This window comes from Rhipicephalus sanguineus, chromosome 8 (genome assembly GCF_013339695.2).
Source record: "Rhipicephalus sanguineus isolate Rsan-2018 chromosome 8, BIME_Rsan_1.4, whole genome shotgun sequence".
NCBI classification, from domain to species: Eukaryota; Metazoa; Arthropoda; class Arachnida; order Ixodida; family Ixodidae; genus Rhipicephalus; species Rhipicephalus sanguineus.
In genome coordinates, this window is record NC_051183.1 from 123403947 (window position 1) to 123424435 (window position 20489).

General features: G+C 46.0%; 1 protein-coding gene across 1 annotated transcript in view; it reads right to left on the reverse strand.

Moving 5' to 3' along the window:
* LOC119403487 (uncharacterized) overlaps nucleotides 1-20271 on the reverse strand; it is a 57234-nt gene extending 36963 nt beyond the window's left edge. Inside the window, exon 1 of the mRNA XM_037670418.1 lies at nucleotides 20254-20271. Within this exon, the coding sequence (XP_037526346.1) occupies nucleotides 20254-20271 (18 nt within the window). The remainder of the gene's footprint in view (nucleotides 1-20253) is intronic.
* Nucleotides 20272-20489: the final 218 nt, after the last annotated feature.

Sequence of the window (20489 nt, forward strand, 5' to 3'; positions counted from 1 at the left end):
GGGCGTGATTTACATGACATGCTCATTGTGCGCTTGCGGCTGGTTGGCTAGTCTGGTATACCCCAAAACTGGTATTTCGTGACCTGACTGTATGACGAACATAATTGACAGTTGGTAACGTGAAAATTATGACATGCATCTCGTAGAGGGCTTGATTTACGTGCCACGCTCATGGTCTGCTCGCGGCTGTTTCGCTAGCTTGGCATACACCAATATAGGTATTGCGCGACGCGACTGTATGATAAACAATAATGGCAAGTGGTGACATGACAATCATGACATGCACATCATGTGCAGCATGATTTACATGTGATGCTCACGGCGAGATCGCGGCTGTTTCCCTGGTACTCCGTGACGTAAACTGGTACTCCGTGACGTAAGTGTACGAAGAACATAAATTACATGTCATGCATTGGGTACCAGAACATATGCTTCAATATAAAAAGATTGTACATACATGCATGCGTGACAAACATGGGATATATAGTGAACTAGGTGGCATGCCGTGAATGACTTCATTTTCTTCAGAGAGAAACAAGGCGATGTATGCAGCTCTCTGCTGGCTGCTTCGCATTACATCGATTCCCACGGTGCGTGGGACCCGCCGGATTTTTTTATTCTTTGAATTCGTCGGTTCAACACTGCAGGTGTCCGTTTTTACCAATGCCTGTCGTCGTCGTTCTTTGGTGGATATAAAAGCTATCAAGCACAGGTGACGCACACCGGTATGCCACCGCCCGTGGTAAACGAGTACGTGCCACACCTGTCTGGAGGAAAGGGTTGCACGATGTACACGACAGGATTTTCATGTTATTGATGCCATGACATGAGTCATATTTTTCAAGTTGTCTCATCCTCCTATGCTAATTTCGGTCTACACCAAATTAAGAAGGCGATCACGAGAGCGCGTAGACGTAGACGCATAGACAGACAGACACATAAATAAATAAATAAATAAATAAATAATAAATAAATAAATAAAAATAGATAACTAGATAAATAAATAAATAATTAAATAGCTAAATAAAAAATAGATAACTAGATAAATAAATAAATAATTAAATAGCTAAATAAAAAATAGATAACTAGATAAATAAATAAATAATTAAATAGCTAAATAAAAAATAGATAACTAGATAGATAGATAGATAACTAGATAGATAGATAGATAGATAGATAGATAGATAGATAGATAGATAGATAGATAGATTTTTTTGTTGAAATGGTATTCTTTTTTCGCTTCACGTTCATCGCATTCACCGATAGCCTCTTCAATGGACCTCTGTGCGCGAAGCAGTTTTTGATAATTCGTTTAACTGGAATTTGAGGGCACTAAATGCGCCGCGCGTTAGGCGGCAGTCACGTGTTTATTTTTATTTCGCGCCCTTTGAAGAAAGGCGCGAAATAAAATTTTATTAAGCAATTTTTGTTGATTGCCTAGCTTGGCAGGTTAGAAAAAATATTCTGACGTGCTCTGTGGCTAAGAACAATATTGCGCTATTCAGAGACACGTAGCGCCTATGTTTTGTTTTTTTTTATACTTAGTGCTTCTTCGCTGAAACACCCTCTATACTTCATACTAAAATATGTACCAAGGGGGGCTTTTTCGCGTAGCACTGCAGATTGCGTAGCACTGCAGAATTTGTGTATGCAGCGCTAACACTTGTTATATTTTCCCTACCTATTTCTATTTTGATGTGCCGTCTTCGTTTTGTAAATTTTATTTTTCTCACAGCTGGACTCTCAAAGCACACTGCTATGTGCATGTGCCCTCACGCACATTAGAGTGGTTTGTTACCAATTTTAGCCTGAGGGAATACAAGCTATAGCTGGAAATAAAAATTTTACTAAATTCACTATCGCATAAACGTGGCAACAACATGCGACACTCTTCCGCATCCCACGCGGTCGCTAGGAGATGAAAACTGAATGTTCTGCTAGTTCACGAGGAATTAAGTTTGTGTCGCACATGTCGATCGCAGTGCCCTACCTAAAAAAACGGTGGGCAGTGATTCTCGGTGGGATAGTTCTCGTGCTTTTATGTTCAAAAACCACGATATTATCGTGAGAGACACCGTAGTGAAGGGCTCTGGAAATTTCGATCTGCTGGGGTTTTCTAATGTGCACCTAAATCTAAGCAAACGTGCCACCGCCATGCGTGGCATTGTCGCTGGAAGCAACCCTTCGACAAGAGCAGTGGTGCGCATCAGGACAACAACTCCCTTGGTTTCAATGGCGTTTATGTACACTGTCGTCCTTCGTGAAAGGGAACGCGCGAGCGCGTGGCATGTGCTCTGCGGCGGCTGCCTACAGCGACATGGACCGACAGCTAAATAAAACACCTACGCTTTTGGCGGCATCGCCCGTTGCCGTACACCGAAGCGGGAGTGTAATATAGCAGCGCTTGTCCACCGGCCATGATTCGCTATTTTGTTTGCCAATTGATGAAGGCAAAAGTGGACGTGCTTTCCTTAGCTGTCGGTTGATGGTGCTGTAGGCAGCCGTCGCATAGAGTCACTGGAAAATCAGAGTACCGCAAAGGTAGGCTGCACGCGGGCAACATTGGGTGGCGGCGGCCATGTCCCTTCCAGACCGTCCGGCGCGTTGCTAGCGTGTGTTGAGAAGTGACCGATCTTTTAGCCTCAGTACCGTGTTACGCTCGGCAGAACGGCATTATGTGTGTGTGTTTCTTCAAGAGGATATTAGAAGTGATTTCGAGTCATCGACAGGTATGGATCGACTGCGCGGTTAGCGGTGTAACTAATGAAACGTACGGCGAATGTTGCCATGTGCTCGCGAACTCTCTTCATGGCTTCATCGGTCTCGTTTCGTGTCACGCCCGGGCGTGCTCGCTAGGTCCGGATCTGTAAAGATAGTTGCATTAGCGCAGTGACATCGTGCGAGATGCCATTTACTTCGACATTTGGTGAATCTTGACTGTTTGCGCTAGCTTTGCAGTCGGTGTTCAGGTTCACTGCACTCGAGAACGTTATCAAACATCGAGAACATTCAGCATTGAGTCCTTCGACTGATCGCTGACGCATACTTTACTTGCGCACCGTGCTTGCTGTTCAACTGGTTGACATGTGTAATAGAAATTGTGTGTGTACGGTAATTGGAAGTTCGCGACGTCTTGATTCGGAACGCCAGCAGCCGAACGCACGGGCGAATCGGCGTGCGGTAGGTAAGGTGCATCTTATCTTACGATACGTAGAAAATAGGCCATCAAAAATTATTGGCATCACTACTTAATTGTTTCATTTCCTATTTCTTGTCTCCTTAATATTCCCCAATGAATTTGCAAATATTTTGCTGCGTTCCGACAAACAGTTCTTTTTTTGGCGTTGCCAGCGCGTACACAGCTGGGGTTCGGTTTCTGCACTGCTGCAATTTTTTTTTTCATAATGCACTCTTATTAAAACTTCCTCGGCACGGTGCTTTATGTTCTTTTGATCAGAAATAGCACATCCCGGAATTTTTTAAGCGCATGCTACTGCAACACAGTATGTATATAGACCTAGGGCTCGCATAAAATCGACTCCCTCAATGCGTGGGATCTGTTTTTTTTTTTTTTTTTTTTGCTGTGACCATTTCTCACCAACTATACAGTATTTTAAGGGTACGCTCGGTGCAACGCAGCATTAGCAGCATGTTTTGCAATAAATGTAAAAATACGCTTGATAACATTGCCTTATACCAAGTTTATCAACAGAGTTCCACGCTTCTGTTTTGTGCAATGCCAAAGATCATGCCACAGTTGCCTTCAAGGTAACCAGTAAACAGTTATTTTAATAAATCTTCGATTTCGCTCTCGTGCGTGACACGCTTATAACTCGGATAGCATGCGTAATCTGTTCAACAGATCGAGATATAAACAGCCGAGCAAATAGAAAGGTATGTAGTTTTCAATATCGCTGACCATAGCGAACCGAAAAGGTGAAGTATCCTGTCGCATAAGATCTTTTCCAGCAAAGTTAGTGTAGGAGTGTTATTCGAGGGGGGCGAATTCGTTCAGGGCAACTATGCAGCCACGTAGAACGGCGCTCTTTGACATCCCACACAATTTTTTTTTTCGAAAGTCTGCCCTTAGGCATAATATTTATTCAGAAATACACATATAAATTTGAATTTTTCCCACACGGCAAACGAGATCCCCAGAGTAGCTCAGTAACGTTCGATTGATGGTGAGCTACTCTCTTCTGGCATCTGCATGCAGTGGCGTAGCCAGGGGGTGGCACACCGGGACCGTGCCCGCCCCCCCCCCCCCCCGAAAAAAATGTCTTCTTACGCCCCTGTCTGCATGACGCGTTTAAAAAAGCGACGAAGTGCTTCTGGGGACCGTGGTACTGCTAAATGTCCGGCCACGCTCTGCATTGAACGCGCCTGCACCCAAAGCGCTTGGAAGGGATATGGCGGCGAGAGGTCACGTGATGCGAGTAAGCCAATCGCGTCGGCGGCGGCGCGCAGAAAACAGATGCGATACTCTGAAATTTTTCCAGTGACTCTACCGTCGCAGAGAGCAGGCCACATGCTCGCGTGTTCCCTTTCATAAAGGACGAGAGTTTACATTGTGCCGAGTCTGCTACCTAGTCTTGCGAGAGCGAGGGTTATGAGGATGTGCGGTAACGCGCACATGGTTGCACATAGCAACCACGAAAATGCGTGAAACACACTGAAACAATAACTAACAACGGTCACGCGGCTGCCAACAGCCAAGAGGTTCGAGGGGGACGCGCCCCCTTGATCTAAATGAGGGCTCCAATTCTGACCCATACTTTGTCTGACCTGTCTGCTTAATGTGGAGGGTTGTCGGCACGCATGCATCTTGACGAGAATAGCGGGCGAGGAGCCCCCGATGTGGCAGTCCGAGAACTGTTTCCGACAACTCTTGCCCCCGGAAAGCCGAGTACGATTGGCAGGTCACTGAGAATCCATCTGGTCATTCTCATTTTTGCATCCATTGCTCAGCTAGCTGCGGGATGGACCAATGGGAGTGAGGAGAGGCATGCTGCGGTGAAGTTTGTGGTTGAAGTTTGCTAGCGAAAGCTGGCATCCCATGCACACAGGCTAGATGTACCTCTTGCGCCGCTATCTGAACGACCGGCCAGTAGGTACTGGTCACCTTTGACGACGCAGAAATCCGCCAGTGTTTTAGGACTGACTCAAACGATAAACCGGAACGGGAGCGCTATGTTAACTTCATCTAGTACAGTGAGCGCACCGTGCGGAGTTACATTTGGAGCGTGAAGACTGAGCATACGTTCGTGAACGCGTCTCTGTCGCCCGGAACCTTTCCCGAGAATCGCTTTTCCTGATACTAAGTACATGACTAAGGCAGTTGCTCACTTTCCTTGTCTTTACGGCACAGGGTTCACTAATGCCTGAATTGGCTCCTGCCTTCACAAAGAGGCATTCGGAAAGCGCACTGAAGCTGTGGTTCTTCGTCATTCCCTATGGCTAGGTGACTGCGTGACTATCCGACCATCGGCATGTCAAGAGGTTATCACGTGTCGTCAGTGCGTTTTTCGTCACCGTTCTCCTGCGTTTGAGGATTCAACTGTGGAGTGCTATAATTATGCCGGAGTGGATCTAGAGGCGCAAGCCAAAGCTGCGGAGGATGGCTTTCTAGAAGAAAAAGACTGCTACTTTATCCTGCGTTTATATTTCCGGATATGATCTGAAACTGGCCAGGATCTTCGGCGAGTCATGCGGCCAGGGGTGCAGCCGCAGCTGGCATTCTGGTAGAGTTAAAGGGAATGGACGTCGACGTCTTAGTCACCGCCATGTTATTGGCGTTGTCTTCTGGTCGCTCTCGTTGTCCTGGGCCTTCATGTCAAAGTCACGCAGTCCCCTAGGTATTACAAACAGCGGTGATAAAAAGGGCCCTCTTCTCCGCAATCGTAGTAGGGCGGGCTGTACTCTGGCGTACGCTACGCGTCTGATTTTCTCGGGCATTACGCGGGCTCGCAGGGGAAGCATTCAAGCGGTGTGTTGGGACGGTATTGCGACGGCGCGGTGTCATGACGCCATCGTTGAAGCCGAACGCCGCACCTCGACATTCGGCTCAAGGTGCCGTGGTTCAGGAATCCTAGTGACTAGCCAATTTTCACTCGCTGTTATCGTCTATTGATCACACTTGCGGCAGCAAGGAAGGAAGTACATTTTTCAGCTTCTTGCACACAACTGATCTTATCGTTTCCCTGCATGTTGGTCAATATTTCTTGAACACTTGCGCTCATTGGAATAAAGTCGGGATTGTACTGTTTACCGAACTTCTACTATCGGTGTTAATTTTACTGAGTGGTTTGAGGAGCAAGTGGGTGAACACCTTTTGCTCTACACTGCATTGGACAACGACCGTTTTAAATCCCATCCGGGCCGGGAATACGGGAAAGGGTGGTCTTTTTTCTAACTACAAAGATTTCCTCGTTAGCTGCACTGAATATTCCAGATGAACTTTGAGATGCTGCCTTAGAACGTTGTGTATGATTTTTACGCTCTTAATAGAGAGGAGCCAGCACGCGCGTGCAAGTCTAGACGTCACGTCTCAACCCCAAGTGTGGATGTGACATGCTAAAAGATCTTTCCTGAACTGGAACAAAGCTGTTCGGATGAACTACCGACTTGCAGTCCACGCTCAAGCCGTCATCGTGGAACTGTTCGTCAAAAGTCTTTGGATAACAAATACCCTTTCAATCTTCCACGGGAAAGCTTCGGATGGTTATCAGATGCAGGGTAGCCGGAACAAGATGGCTCTCAGCTTTCTTAGCAGTATGAGTGTAGAAGACACTGCAACCGTCATTGTGGGTTCGGGGTGGTGTGTGATCTTTCCTGAATGGATGATCTTGTGGGGTACAGGTGCTTGTCTGGTATGGGGTGGATAAAGCTAGAGACCAGCTGTATGGTTTAGGGCTGTGTTATGTTCATGTGTCGGGCCAGGATTACAAGTTGATGGGGTTGTTTAATTCGTAATATGGTAAGCACATAAAGAGACAGCGTGTTCTTGTGATGGTGAGTGAGTCAGTAACAGGGCAAAATGCGCGAACATGGATGCAACATAACAAAGAACAGTCAAATAGAAGAGTTGCATCGGTAGAGTCATCGCTCGTTGAAAGTCTGATGGATGGATCAGGTGCATATATTGAGAGCCGATTCAACGTACTTTCTGCGTAGTCGCTGGTGGTCCACCAAGGTCGAGCAAGGGCTCAACGCTTGATAACATAGAAGCTCCTGCTAAGCAAATGGGTGCCTCGCACCCAGCGTTTTCAAATTTTAACAAGTTTTCGAGATAATGGGTCAGAATGCGCATGAGAAATAACGCGCATGGTGCAGCCTTCAATATCAAGCTGACTGTCTTACGCGGTGCTATTAGCGACATTGTACATATTTCTGCATGCCCGCAATTAAAAACGAAAAGAAACGATTGCCCGCAGCCAGCAAAGTGATACTCTCATGCACAGGGCATTTCAAGGCGTCGTTTTCACCGTAGGGCCCGCTGCAATCAGGCAGAGAGTGTAACTGCTAATTGTTTTTCTGTGAGCCAACGGGCTGATAAACAGCAGCTGACCAAACCCTGCTGTCTATTTATGGGAGGCACAGATGGAACTACTGCCGGATAAGCATGTGAGCCGAATCTCTGCTTTTGTAACAACACCAACGCAAAGCTGTATACGTGTCAACGAACTTAGCAGAGAACGACACGTCCTCCAGATACGAACACTGCGAACAAATTTTTCAACGCTATGTCTACGCTAAGCTCAAGCAGGAAATGACCCGCGCAGCGAGTAATGAGGAGGTTGGCATCATTCTAGTGCTGCTCGCGGGCATACGACGTGGTTTGAGAAACAGCTCAAACTGGGCAGGTATTATGGGAGGAGGTATTATGGGAGGAGGATGTCTATCTGCTTGAGGTGGGTGATAATATGAAATCGGGACTATTAAGTGGTTGTTTGGAGAAACTTGGTTCATTCTGAAATGGTTAATGTACTAGCAGCACAACTTCAAACAGGTATGAAAAAAAACGACAACAAAAGGACACCATCTAGGACTTCAGAAATTACTATAGCTTACAACCAACCTTTACCCCCATTTCCATGAGTCAATCATCAGAAATGCGGTGGCGAAAAAGAAAACGTCAATTGCAGCTCGGGGGGCGATCGGAGATCTGTTCGCTCCGCTTGTTCATTCTCCTGGGGAAGAACAAGCGCGCTGATTGGCTGAAGCGGGAGATGCCACTCAAGGCCGGGGGGTGTCGCCTTTTTTTTGCTTGATCTTTTCTTTTTTGGTGACGTCATATCGCGGCATAACGAATGGGGTGATCGGATATCTCTGTTCTGCGCCGATCGTTCTGTACCTATTCTGGCGGCGTACGCGATTGGCCGAAGCCGGAAAAAACCACGTCTCTGAGGGGCATAGCCATTTTTTTTTTGCTTGATCTTTTATTTTTTGGTGGCGTCATACCGCGTCATAACGAGCATGTCGTCTGCTACAAACGAACGGTGCGCGAGACCGTTCGCACGCGTTCTCTCGAGCGAACAAACGGCTTCGCACGGCATGACGCGGCGGTTTGCGGCTGCCGCAACAGCTGATTTTGAGAAAATGGCGCTTGCGACGTGTGCGAGAAGCGTTTGAAGACATGAGCGAGTGCGGCGTCCCTTCCTGTCCACGAAACCAACAGCGCGAACAAAATGAACGGCCCTGCCACTGGGCTGTGGTCTTACGCGCAGGGACTTCTTTGCTCAAAAGCGCTACCAGCTAGTGCCACGTGTTGTCTCGGTCCTCACTCGTGAACGACGGCCCTATTGGGCACAACGGCGTAGGTATCGGTGGGTGCTCTTTTATAAAAGCCAGCAGAAGCTCCTTTTGACGATTCGACACTCGGGAGCCAAGCCAGACATTCCGGTGGGACGACATCTTGAAAAACTGCGCCATCCGCTACTTTTCTTTTTTTTTGTTGTTTCGCGTGCGCGACTTCACATAGCGAGGACGTTAGAAAAACTAACACCAATAAATATTACCGCTCAAACCTTTTGCTGTTTCGGAAACTGTTTGAGCTTGAAAAGAAAAACAATATCTTATCGTATAACAACTGTATTTACTAGAAGGCGAGAAACACTTCGTTTTGAAATATACGGTCCCCTTGCCGAGGACAAACGATGCGCGTCTACTTCCGGAACGCTCGCCTCTCACCGCTTGACGATTGGCTGTCTTCTTCCTCTCGGCGGAAGAGAGCTGCGGATCGCCTACTTTTCTGACGTAACACCGCCAGAACGAACGCGGAACGAACAGAGATCTCCGATCCCCCCCTTGAAAATAAACGGTAGTTTCCTGCACGTGTAGATTTTTTTAACACCGTAGGGCACGGTCTTGGGCTTATTTCTACTAATGACAGCAGAAGAATGATTACGAAAACTCTGAGCAATATAGGATTGAGAGCTAACGATTGCGCTGCTTACTGTAGGTTACAGCTACGTTCAGGTAATAGCGTATTGTGAAGGCTTTTCTGCCTGGACGATAAACACAAACCAATGAAGACAAGCTATATTTACGGACGGTAATATTACCACATGATCGTGACGAAGGCAGCAGTCGGCGTGTTCAAAAACAAACGCTTCATTTGAGCAAACCTGCGTTCGGAAAAGCAGCAGGCAACGTGCAGGCGATTCACACTGTAAACTGATAGCGGTGTGAACAATCGTCGGCCATCGAGTAACTGATCCGCGGTTAGGTGCGTCGGTATTTTACATGCGGCATCGAACATTCGAGTCTTATCTCTGGTGGCCACGCTGGTTCCAGAACAATTTCATCTGTTCGCGTTTGCGCACCCGAGCCTATCAGACAATTTCAAAATCCTCTGGAAGGTTCCCAGACATTTGGGCGCGGTTTGCGAAATTGCAGTGGTTATACCTGTAACGTGCCGGTTACATAGGAAAGCAAAAAATAGCGTGCATGGCAATGTAGTATGGCGGAGTACCCTAACGCTCTGCAGATATACAGATATTCTACTTTCGTGCTCATAAATGCGTTCGCGTCTGTCAGCCACGCCGAACGTATCAGCCTGTTAAATATATTTAGCACCACTTGGGTTCATATGGCTGGATTTGCTTCCAGTACGCATGTTCTGACAATAGTAAAATGAAATTGTGCATGTGGATGACGATTAAAAAAACTGCTTAGCAAGTTTTTGCTAGCAATACCATTTGAGCGCGAATACCTTCGTGCTGTCACCCTTTGAAAAAAGAAAGCGCGCATTTTAAGCCCAGCAATTATGCGTCTCACGTAATCATTCTCTCATACGCCTTATTTACAGGCAGATATCCAACGCTTGATGTTATCGCCTGCATACTCAAAAGCTGCTATGCACTTGTCTAGAAAATCAGTGCGCCCGCACTGCATTTTGTATCGGAATGTACAACCTCCGAAATACAGGGCACGTATAAATAGTATCCCGGAACGATCTTTTCCTGACATGAATATACGCCGCGGCGCGCGCGCATGCGCTGTGATGGAGGGGCGACCTTGAAGGCTCGCCAAGCGTGAGCCGCCTGCGCGCGTTCATTTTGGCCAGATCGTGTTGTCCCCTGTTGAGTGACTCGCTGCAAGTGCAAAACGCAACGATTGAACAGTGGCACGACATCACATTTTGCGTTACCCTGCCGATACCAGACAATAAACGACATCGCGACGATTACCCAGTCCCCTTACAGCGACTATTTGGCACTAGCACACTAGTGCCTATTCTCAAAAGTGAAATACTCCCTCAAAGTGCACAACCATGGGACGCTAAAGTGCCGTCCAAGAAACTTGTACGTACAATTATGGGACGTTAAAGTGCCGTCCAAGGACTTCCAGAATCCACTGCCGGGAAGCATGCGAGTTGCACAAACGTTTGAGGCATTTTAGAGTTATCTCTAACAATTCTTTTTTCCCGAGACTTTCCCCGATACTTTTTACGCGGACCCAGTACAATATGTAAATGTTGAAGAAATCACGTAATGTTGATACATTATAAAGGAACTGCTTCATTTTGTTAACCAATATTACTGCGGTAAACACAGAAGACAAATATTTCAAAGGAGGATCTCAAAAATAACGGCATGACTCGCATTATGCGGGCTAAGTTGAAATATCGCAACACATTACGGATCCCCCGGCGGCTTAAAGTCCTCAGGACCTTTCGATAAAGTTGTTGACCAACTGACGGACTGACTGACTGTACACTGAATGTTCTCCGATACTTCAGTGGAATTTCGTTATAGATCAAGCACAATTTTTTAGTAATGAAGGAAGTTAGCGGTCGCGATAGTATGACATTCTCTAAAGTATGATCAGGTGATTTTCCTCAGGAAGCTATTCACAATAACTGGTATACCTAAAGGGGCACTAATGAGAAAGGGGATGTACCTCAAATTAGTAAATTATATGTTTACTCTATGAAATTGTCGCGCTTGCGCTTGAGAATGCGGAAAAAAATGTAGAAGTGGATGCTGTCTTGAAGGTACCGCGACGATTTGTCATGATGTCATCGTATTTCACGACGTCTGCTGGGCCCTACATAGTTCTTAATCGCTACAAACGAAGAGCATTGAATGGCGAGGGGTCCACGACAACTTACGAATTTTAAGGAAATTCTGTCGAGCTATTGTGGGTAAAATGGGAAGAAATTAAAATCCTTGACGTCGACATTGACATGCAGAGATTTGGCGCAAACGTTGGAAGCGAAGATGAAATTTTTTTTTTATGAACGATTCACCTGCGATGGCTGAACTATCAATAGTGTGCTTAAAACATTTGTTGATCTACACTGATTTAATGTCACTTTAGATCCCCTAAAACTATTGCACGTAGCTGACAGCGTAATTGGAGCTTGATATATAATGTGCCTCGAAAAGTTCTCTGACAACAGCGTGATAACAGAATAGGGTGTTGGCAGGGCTGGGCAAAGATACTTCGAAATTGTATCGCGATACGATACAAGATACTTGGGCAAGAAGTATTTGAAATACAAATACAAGGTACTGCTGCATTAACTGTATTTGATACCATACTTTGCAATTGTATCTTAAGGTACTTTTTTTTTTTTAATCAGATACCCTAAGGGCCCAGAAGGCATTACATAGGGGGGGGGGATACGGTTAATGTGGCAAATTTGAAGTCATTTGAAGAAACACGCCGTGCGTTATGCGACTTCGAAGTTGATGTGTACAATTGTACACACCGTGACTGAAAGGGCTACTGACTGAACTTTTCAATACAGACATGCATGCCCACTTACTGCAGTAAACAAATGTCACAGTTTCGCCGCAACGGCGAAGCAATGAATATGATAGCAACAAATTGGAATGTAACGCGAATAACGAAAAGCAGGTCGAAATTGCCAGTGCGTCGCTCGAGCCCAAAGGACGCACGAAAAGGACGCACACAGGACGAGCGCTAACTATCATGCGTCACAACTCGATGAAGCGCACTGCTGAAACATAAAGGAGGACTTACGAAACGAACGAACAGGTACACACAGAACGAGCGCGCACTAACTGTCCCAGTTGTTACTTATTTTTGTTTGAACAGAGCGCTCCTTTCGCAAACGCGGCCGCTGCAGCGAGTGAAGCGCATGCGTGAGCCAACCGTCGATTAACTTGCATAAAGATGAAATCAAATGCCTTAACAGTTATCTTCCACGTAGACCGCCACGCGTGCCGGAATGATAGGTTCGCCTGTTGCATGGGCATGCGCAGATAAGTTTTCGTGCCTTCTTTCTTTTCAGCCGTTGTGCGTCTCTTCAGTTGTTAGTCGGCGTTTGTGGTGTCCTGACTTCTTTCTTGTGTCCGTGTTAGCACGCCCTGTCTTTTTAGAAAGAAGTGACCTTCGTACGCACTTTGACTTCAGCGTGGACATCGCGCGTGCTGTTTGCTGCGTGTTTGCTGTATATATAACGAAGAAACAATCAGGAGGAAAAAAATGATAATGCTTCGGAAAACAAAAGTGCACTGTGGGCAACGCGCCCACGTTCTTATCCCCCTTCCACCGCAGCCGGTCAAGCTTTACACTATACAGTGACAGCCGACAACGTAGGCGGGGTCTGACCAAGCTGCTAAGCATTCCTCCTTTTATCAAAGAAATGTCTTTGACTTAGCCAAGCCACCACAGTGCACCCGGCAGTCAGGCACAGGTGTATTCCGTAGAAACACCCACAACCAATTTACCGAACGAACTCGATATGACCACCTACCGATCAATGTTAGTTGCTCTTAAGCAGTCGATCTTTGATCTGGTGGTTACTACGTAGTTTTAGAAGTTTATAAATTGGTTGTTAGGAACCGGTAATTTTAGTATGCCATTGCAATGCGACGAATCTTCGAACGTAATATGTCATTTTCGAGCATTTCGTCCCACGACGTGCTAGCAGTATACGCGCGGGACACAATTTATGCCGTGCGATTTCACCACGTTCATCCCAGCAGCGCCCATGGGGAAAGCACTAGACAAACAACCCCTCCGCTACAACCCCTGCCCATCCCCTTCTTTCCTCGAGATAAGCGCACGAAGGCGACCACGCCCTGCAGGGCGAAGAGCATCGGCGTTCGCAGGAGCGGGGCGACAACCTTCAAAGCGCGCCTCGCGCACTTCGCGCGATCTCGCTGGTGAGTAAGAAAGGACGCTGAAGTAAATGGTGTATATAAACAGCTCGCCATTGGCATGCTGAAAGACGCGTGTTTCGGAGCGAGAGGTCGGCCGTTCGATTCCGCGCGTCGGAAAGTATTTGACTTATTTTTCTTTGTGGTTTTTATATTTATATATACACATATACGGTGCATGAACGCGGCGACGGCGACGGCAGAAACCAGCCGAGGCTGTCCATATAATTGCTATCGCAATAAAACTGGTTAATGTGCCCTCTTACATTGTTAGGTGGGTGGGTGTCAGCGATAATTATCATCCCACTTTGTGTCGTAACTCATTTGGAAAGGTGGTGTTCACGTACCTCCCCGTGGGGAATTCTAAGAAACCCATAAAGCTTAATTCTGATCACCATCTATATTTTAGCATCAAATGTCTATTCGCAAAAATATTTGCATTGAAGATTTCTTTAACTGCGATCAACTTTGTGTCACTTGAACGAAATGTCTGTTAGTATCTCATAAGCTTTGCATTTCTTGCTCAAACTATAACAGTTTCATTCCGAAACAACTTATTTGGGTTGTTTTAGGCGCTTAACGTGGCAGCTGTTAGTACACTGCGCTGTCAGTGCTTTCTGCTTGTCGCTTTCGTAATTGACGGGAGTCGCTGCTCTGCTTGCAGACCAGCTAGGGTTTGCCATCTAACTAAGATCACTTCAATAAGAAGCCTCCGAACGATGGCGAAAATACCGGTGTTTTGTTAAGGTCCCTCATGTTTTGCACTTTGTCCGTAAAAGCATTACCGCATCCGCAACACCGGATCACCGGACAGATGTACAGCAGCAACAACGCTGGTAGCGACATTTTTGTTACGTATCGTGTATACGTACAGTACATGAAACTACGCTGACTTTTCATATTCTAATTATCTACTGGCATGAAATTCTCGTTCGCGACATACTCACTAACGTACAAACTAACGTGCAATGTTTTAACATTTATTCTTCTACGACATAACATACATGTGCCGCCCAGACACGTCTCAGAAGCGTCGCAGGACACCGCCGCTATTCACACTATTGCCACTGACATCTCCCATCATATGGTGAATATTAGCTGAAAAAAAAATTGGGACTTAAAACAAAAAAGCAAATATATATCCAAGCAAAATAGAAAGGCGGTTACCAGACAGTCACATTGAGTTCAAAATGTTAACAGCGCATAGAACGATTAGGAAAGGACGAGACAACAGAGGTAAAGAGCGCCAACTTGCCCAAGCGTCAACCCTTGCGGTCACATTGAATAATAACAGAAACACGGCACAGGCGCAACACCTAATTGCTATCACATATAGGCACGAATTATCGTGCCAGACATTAGAAAACTCATTGACTATGGAAAATGTCATAAAACAGCTTCTAGTGACGCTCATGAAAAAAACGGTACTCTTCTTCCTAACATCTTGAAGGAGTTCATGATGATTTCCGTTAGTATTGCTACGTGGTGTTTTGAGCCAGCATGCCGTGGCCAGCCGAAAGAGGCGAAGAAGACGAAGGCAAGGAGCGCTTGGATCGTGTCTGTCATTCACGTCTTGTTCCGCTGTTCTTGCCCCTACAGCGCCTATAGCGCGTGAGACTATAATTGAAACTAAATTTCGCTGTTTTATGAAGTAATAAGTAGAATGTTTGTTACTCTATACTCCAGCCACCCCTGTATATCTTTCTTCAACATCGCCTTTACATAGCAATAAACTCGAGTGGAATGTAAATAATAAAACAGCAGCAGAATTGTCGCGCACAGTTCAAAGTAAGAATAAAACCGAGAGTTCAAAAATATATTGCTTTGAACAGATTGTAAAGAATAGGGAGACTTTTTTATTTTGTGCCTGGAATGCGCACGCGCCCAGGATCTTCCGCGTCGTGTGCAGCGTATATCTATTTTCAATGAATTCAGTTGGAGTACAGCGCTAGCCCCGTCACGTCTTTCTGGGTGCTTCTGTTTAAAGTTTGGCGCTGAATTCTTTTAAAAGAAAAATATGCATCACCAACTAGCCCCACAACGTGTTTTGTTAAACGTGGACGACCGCGCGCTTGATTTTTGTCGGGACGGCGCGAGTGCCACCATGTGACTGTGCTCCACCAATAGGGACGCGGAGACCTCGTCGGCTGCCTTCGCTAGCGAACTCTGGTGGAAAGGTCAGTGAATGTCACAGTTTTATTCATGTGGCTCAGTGGCGGCAGTATGAGCTTGAGAAGCTGAGTTCAGCCAACGTTTATTGTTTCGCGCGGGGTGTTCCGATGGAGTATCTTGTATCTTAAGATACACGATACATTATTGAATGTATCGGAAATACAGATACTGATACACCTCTTGCGAGACGTATCGCGATATACAGATACAAGATACCCAACAAGTATCTAAGATAGTATCTAAGATACATGTATCTTCAATACTGCCCAGCACTGGGTGTTGGCATAACGCACGAAAATTGCCAGGTGAGACGCCTCAACCATAAGATATGAACGGTTCGCCCTGTTCTTTTCAGATACCTTACACGCCTGTCTACCATGGGCTGTACATAAACTTTCTAGTGAAGTTTTCAGCGCGCTACTAAAAAACAAAAGCCGACGCAAAAAGAACCCCGAGGGCGAGAGAAGTGTTAGTGTCATCCAAAATCTGACTTCATCACAGTTGTATAGCGGTGTAAAGACTCAAAAGAAAGGGATATTATCGAAGTTTTCGCGATGCGCCGCGCTGACCTTGATACCTGTGTTAGCGCTCCTTGGGTATCGTTAACAGATCATGAGGCATCGTTCAGTGAGAGCAGGGAAGCTACTAGACCTCGATACACGTGTGTGTCAGATTGCGGATCGGGTATCTCTTGATGTGTTTATAGCTTTCTTTGTGTGTATATATTTCGTCATGATTTCGTAAACAGTTAGTTCGCGCTTGCCTTGGCCCCTGTAGTTCTTTCTGCGTCGTATTTCATTTCTTAGTAGCGCGCTGAAAATTTCACTATGTACAACCTACCGGCCCCTACCCTGGCTCTTCAAGAACTTTGTAGCGCAAGTTTAGTATAAGAAAAAGTACCCGCTCTACGTATTCACTTCCGTGATTTCTGGAAATATTGCTTTATCGGCATAGGGACCTATTCAAAACGTTGGTAAAAAATATGTGTTGCCTTGATGTCTGCCGTAATGTTTTCCGGACCTTCTGCAAATATTTCGCGAGTGAGTTACCGTTTTCCTCTACACAAGCGTGAAATACGCAGGAAGCTTTTGAGCGCTGCTATTCGAAGTAAAGTAGATTTGTAATTCACTGCTCAGTGTGATTGAAAATGAACACTATTTCAAAACGAAGGCTCTATAATGGCGTCCGAAAATTCATTATATCAATGTGACTGATCTGGATTGTGGAAAGAATATAATGAGGAGGCACACTGAAGTGACAGAAGACTGCATAAACTTTTGATACAAAAATTGTTAGAGTGTACCCTAAACTGCTTGGTAGCCGTACGCTCTGGCAAGTTTTGACCTTGACTATTCGTCAAGCTCCGTCACTGGCAAGCCGCCGTAACTTCATATGCACTCTACCTTTCTCCCTCAAGGAAACACGACTGTTGTCAGCTACCCTGCACGGTGAGATATTATTGCAAGAGAGTTGAGCCCATTGTGACCACACACACGAGAGGAAACAGCCTCCAAGTGCACATTAGAATCGCGTGTTCTAAGCCCCTTATGCTATAAAATTCCTGCACAAGAGACCAAACTGACGCCATCGCTTCCGCGTACCAAAGCTTCTAGCGTGACAGTACACATCACTGTAACGTGGATTCGCCTTAGTCATGTTAATTGTAGGAAGCGACTTGTAAAATATATTATGCACGTGATTTCAAATGCGCAGCTTCAGCAAGCGTGCATGAAGTACAACCCCCAATTTCACTGAAGTTTGAAATAGCTGGCCAGCGAACCAACGCCTTGCCAATTGCTATAACATAGTAATAATTATTGGGGTTGTATGTCCCAAAACGACGACATGATTATGAGAGACGCAGTAGTTGAGGGCTCCTGAAATTCTGACCATGTGGTGTTTCTACTTTAACGTACACCTAAATCAGAGTGCACAGACTTATAGCATTTCGCCTCCATCGACATGCGGCCGCCGCGGTCGCGATTCGGGTCAGCAGTCGAGCACCATAAGCAGTGTAATAATATAATAATACGTGGAGTTTAACGTCCCAAAAACCACGATATGAATACGAGGGACGCCGTAGTGGCGGGCTCCGGAAATTTCGACCACCTGGGGTTCTTTAACGTGCACCTAAATCTAAGTACACGGGCCTCAAATATTGTTCGCCTCCATAGAAAATGCAGTCGTCACGGCCGGGATTCGATCCCGTGACCTTCTGGTCAGCACATAACTAGTAGCCTACCGTGGCAGGATAGACTGCCGATTGAGAGTAGAACACTGACGCACTACGAGTTTTCCAGCTAGCGGATACACCTTCCCATAGCAAATATGCCGCATATTCTGCACCAACTACTCTAAAGCATATAATATAGCGGAACGTGCGGATGAAGTGCCCTTAACCACTCTATGAAGATGGAAAAAGCACTTGCCTTTCTGCTTGAGAGTAGGCTACAGCAAACGACAAGCGAACGCTATCGCTATACCTTGCAACGGCGGTAGTGCACCAACAAACAGCTCGCGAGGGTACTCTGCTTGTGCGAAACAAAGCGCTATCATTACATCGCTATACACACAAACAGCAAAGAAATAGTTGCTTCTGTACCCCGAGGTCCATTTAATCTTAGTTGTAGGAATCGCCGTTCCGCTTCAAAAGCTCTCACGAAGTCATGCCTAAACGATGAATTATACCTGGAGCGAACAGGCATTCTCGCCGTGCTTCGGTTGCATTATCATAGTACGTTTTTCTGAAAGCTAGAATAGATTCATGAAAGTTCAATGAAATATTAATGTCGGAAGCACGTGCGATGCTGAGGTGCTACTATCCAAGACAACTTCGAGGTAGTAAGAATCACTATGCAAATATGCCAAGGAGTTCATTAAGCAAAACATCAGCCAATTCCTAATAACAAGTAAGTACCACAATATAGTTGAAACTCGATTTAACGAAGTGATGCCCACGCCCGAATCGCTCCGTTAAATCGAGAATTTCGTAAAATCGAGAAAGATTGTTCAGTTCTGCGAATTCTAAAATTGCAACGTTGCGGAACCCGAAAGTTACCACGGCATTGTTCTTGGAAGCAACACGCGCCTGTGCGTCTTAAAATTCCGCAGGGGCGGCTGTGATTTCGGGGACACCATATCCGGGCGATGGAGGAGAGGTCACGTGAAGCTATGACATGCTACCGATATATGAGAACGCGCGAAACGAATGCGAAGATTCCCGCGTGCAAGCCCAGCGAGAAAGATGCGAAGAGATTATCAGTGCTATCTGCCGCATAAACGATGAAATAATCAGAGCAATCACCGCCACCTATAGCATCATCCGGTACGTAACAGCACTACCGACTGCCGAGTCATTTGTTCCGTGCATGGGTGCGCCGCTCAGCCGCGACAAATTAAAGCTAGGGCCGTGACTAGAGCGCGTAAAATGTTTTAACGTCATAGCGTCTTAGTGCTCGCCCGAAGTAAAATCTGCTGCGCTCAAAATTAGATGAAAATCACTGCTTCTTTGCTGAGTTACTTCGGGAAAAACTTCATTAATTCTAGTATGGTGGCCCAATTGGTTCGTTAAGTGGCGTTGAGGAACACTGAACCCTATGAGTCTATGAGTATTTGCCAAGGGATGGACATTGCTTCGTTAGATCAGGAACTTCATAAAATGGGGTTTGGCGAGACCGAGATATAACTTTACTGAGATGCATTACGTACTCGGAGACTGCCCATTTGGTTTTACCTCCAGGGGGGCGAGGCCTTACACTTGTGCTTACAAATAGCTACACTTGTATTTGCACCCCAGTATTACGCGGGCGCCGCACGCAGCAGCAGAATAAGCGCCCTCATTCTACGCCGCACAAAACATTGACCTACAAGCTAGCCGGATAATACAGTAGCACAGATCATTTTCAAGCATCGCTGGCCGTATCTCAGCGCTGACAGCACCAACTCAGTCGAAATATATCGGGACAGTCAGCGATGCGAGACAGTACCGACACGCCCCGCGGGATTCATACAGCCGATGAAACTACGTTGCCAACAGTTTCAGCAAATTAGAATAGACATAGTACGGTCCCTTCCAGCATCAACATTCAGTTGTGTACTAAAACATAAGCCCTACATCGTTGGGAGCGACAGCGTGAAGTGGATGAACGTTTGCCCGCATGCGATAACAAGTATTTTGGGAATAGACTAAACAGTGTTCTGTTGAAAGTTCCAAACAAAATAGCCCTAACATGACCACGACACATTTAGCAGTATTACACCAACGGTTGTAGTACGAGAATGCGTTCCACTTACTGCTGCTTGATAAGCCGCTTCGTCTGCTGCGCTTCTCCTCTAGAAAAGCCATAAAATACGATAAAATCAATGCAGTGCCGTTACACATTGCCGTGACCAAAATGCCCCAACAATATGACACCCAAAGTAATGTCCAACGAAAAACTGCACTTACCGTTGGGGGACCAGACATGGTTGGAAATCGCGTTGAGTGAACTCCCTATATACGGCTACTCAATACTACTCGCAAACGCGTGCCTCAGTATTGAAGCTAGCCGCACTACTAGAAGCCCATAACAACTTGTGGCTGCTTCTTGTAGTGTCGGCACAAAGTCTGAACGAGAATATAAAACCGTTCTGAAAACTTTGGGCGACGCGCAACAATCTTTCGTCCGTCTTCATGACGTCATT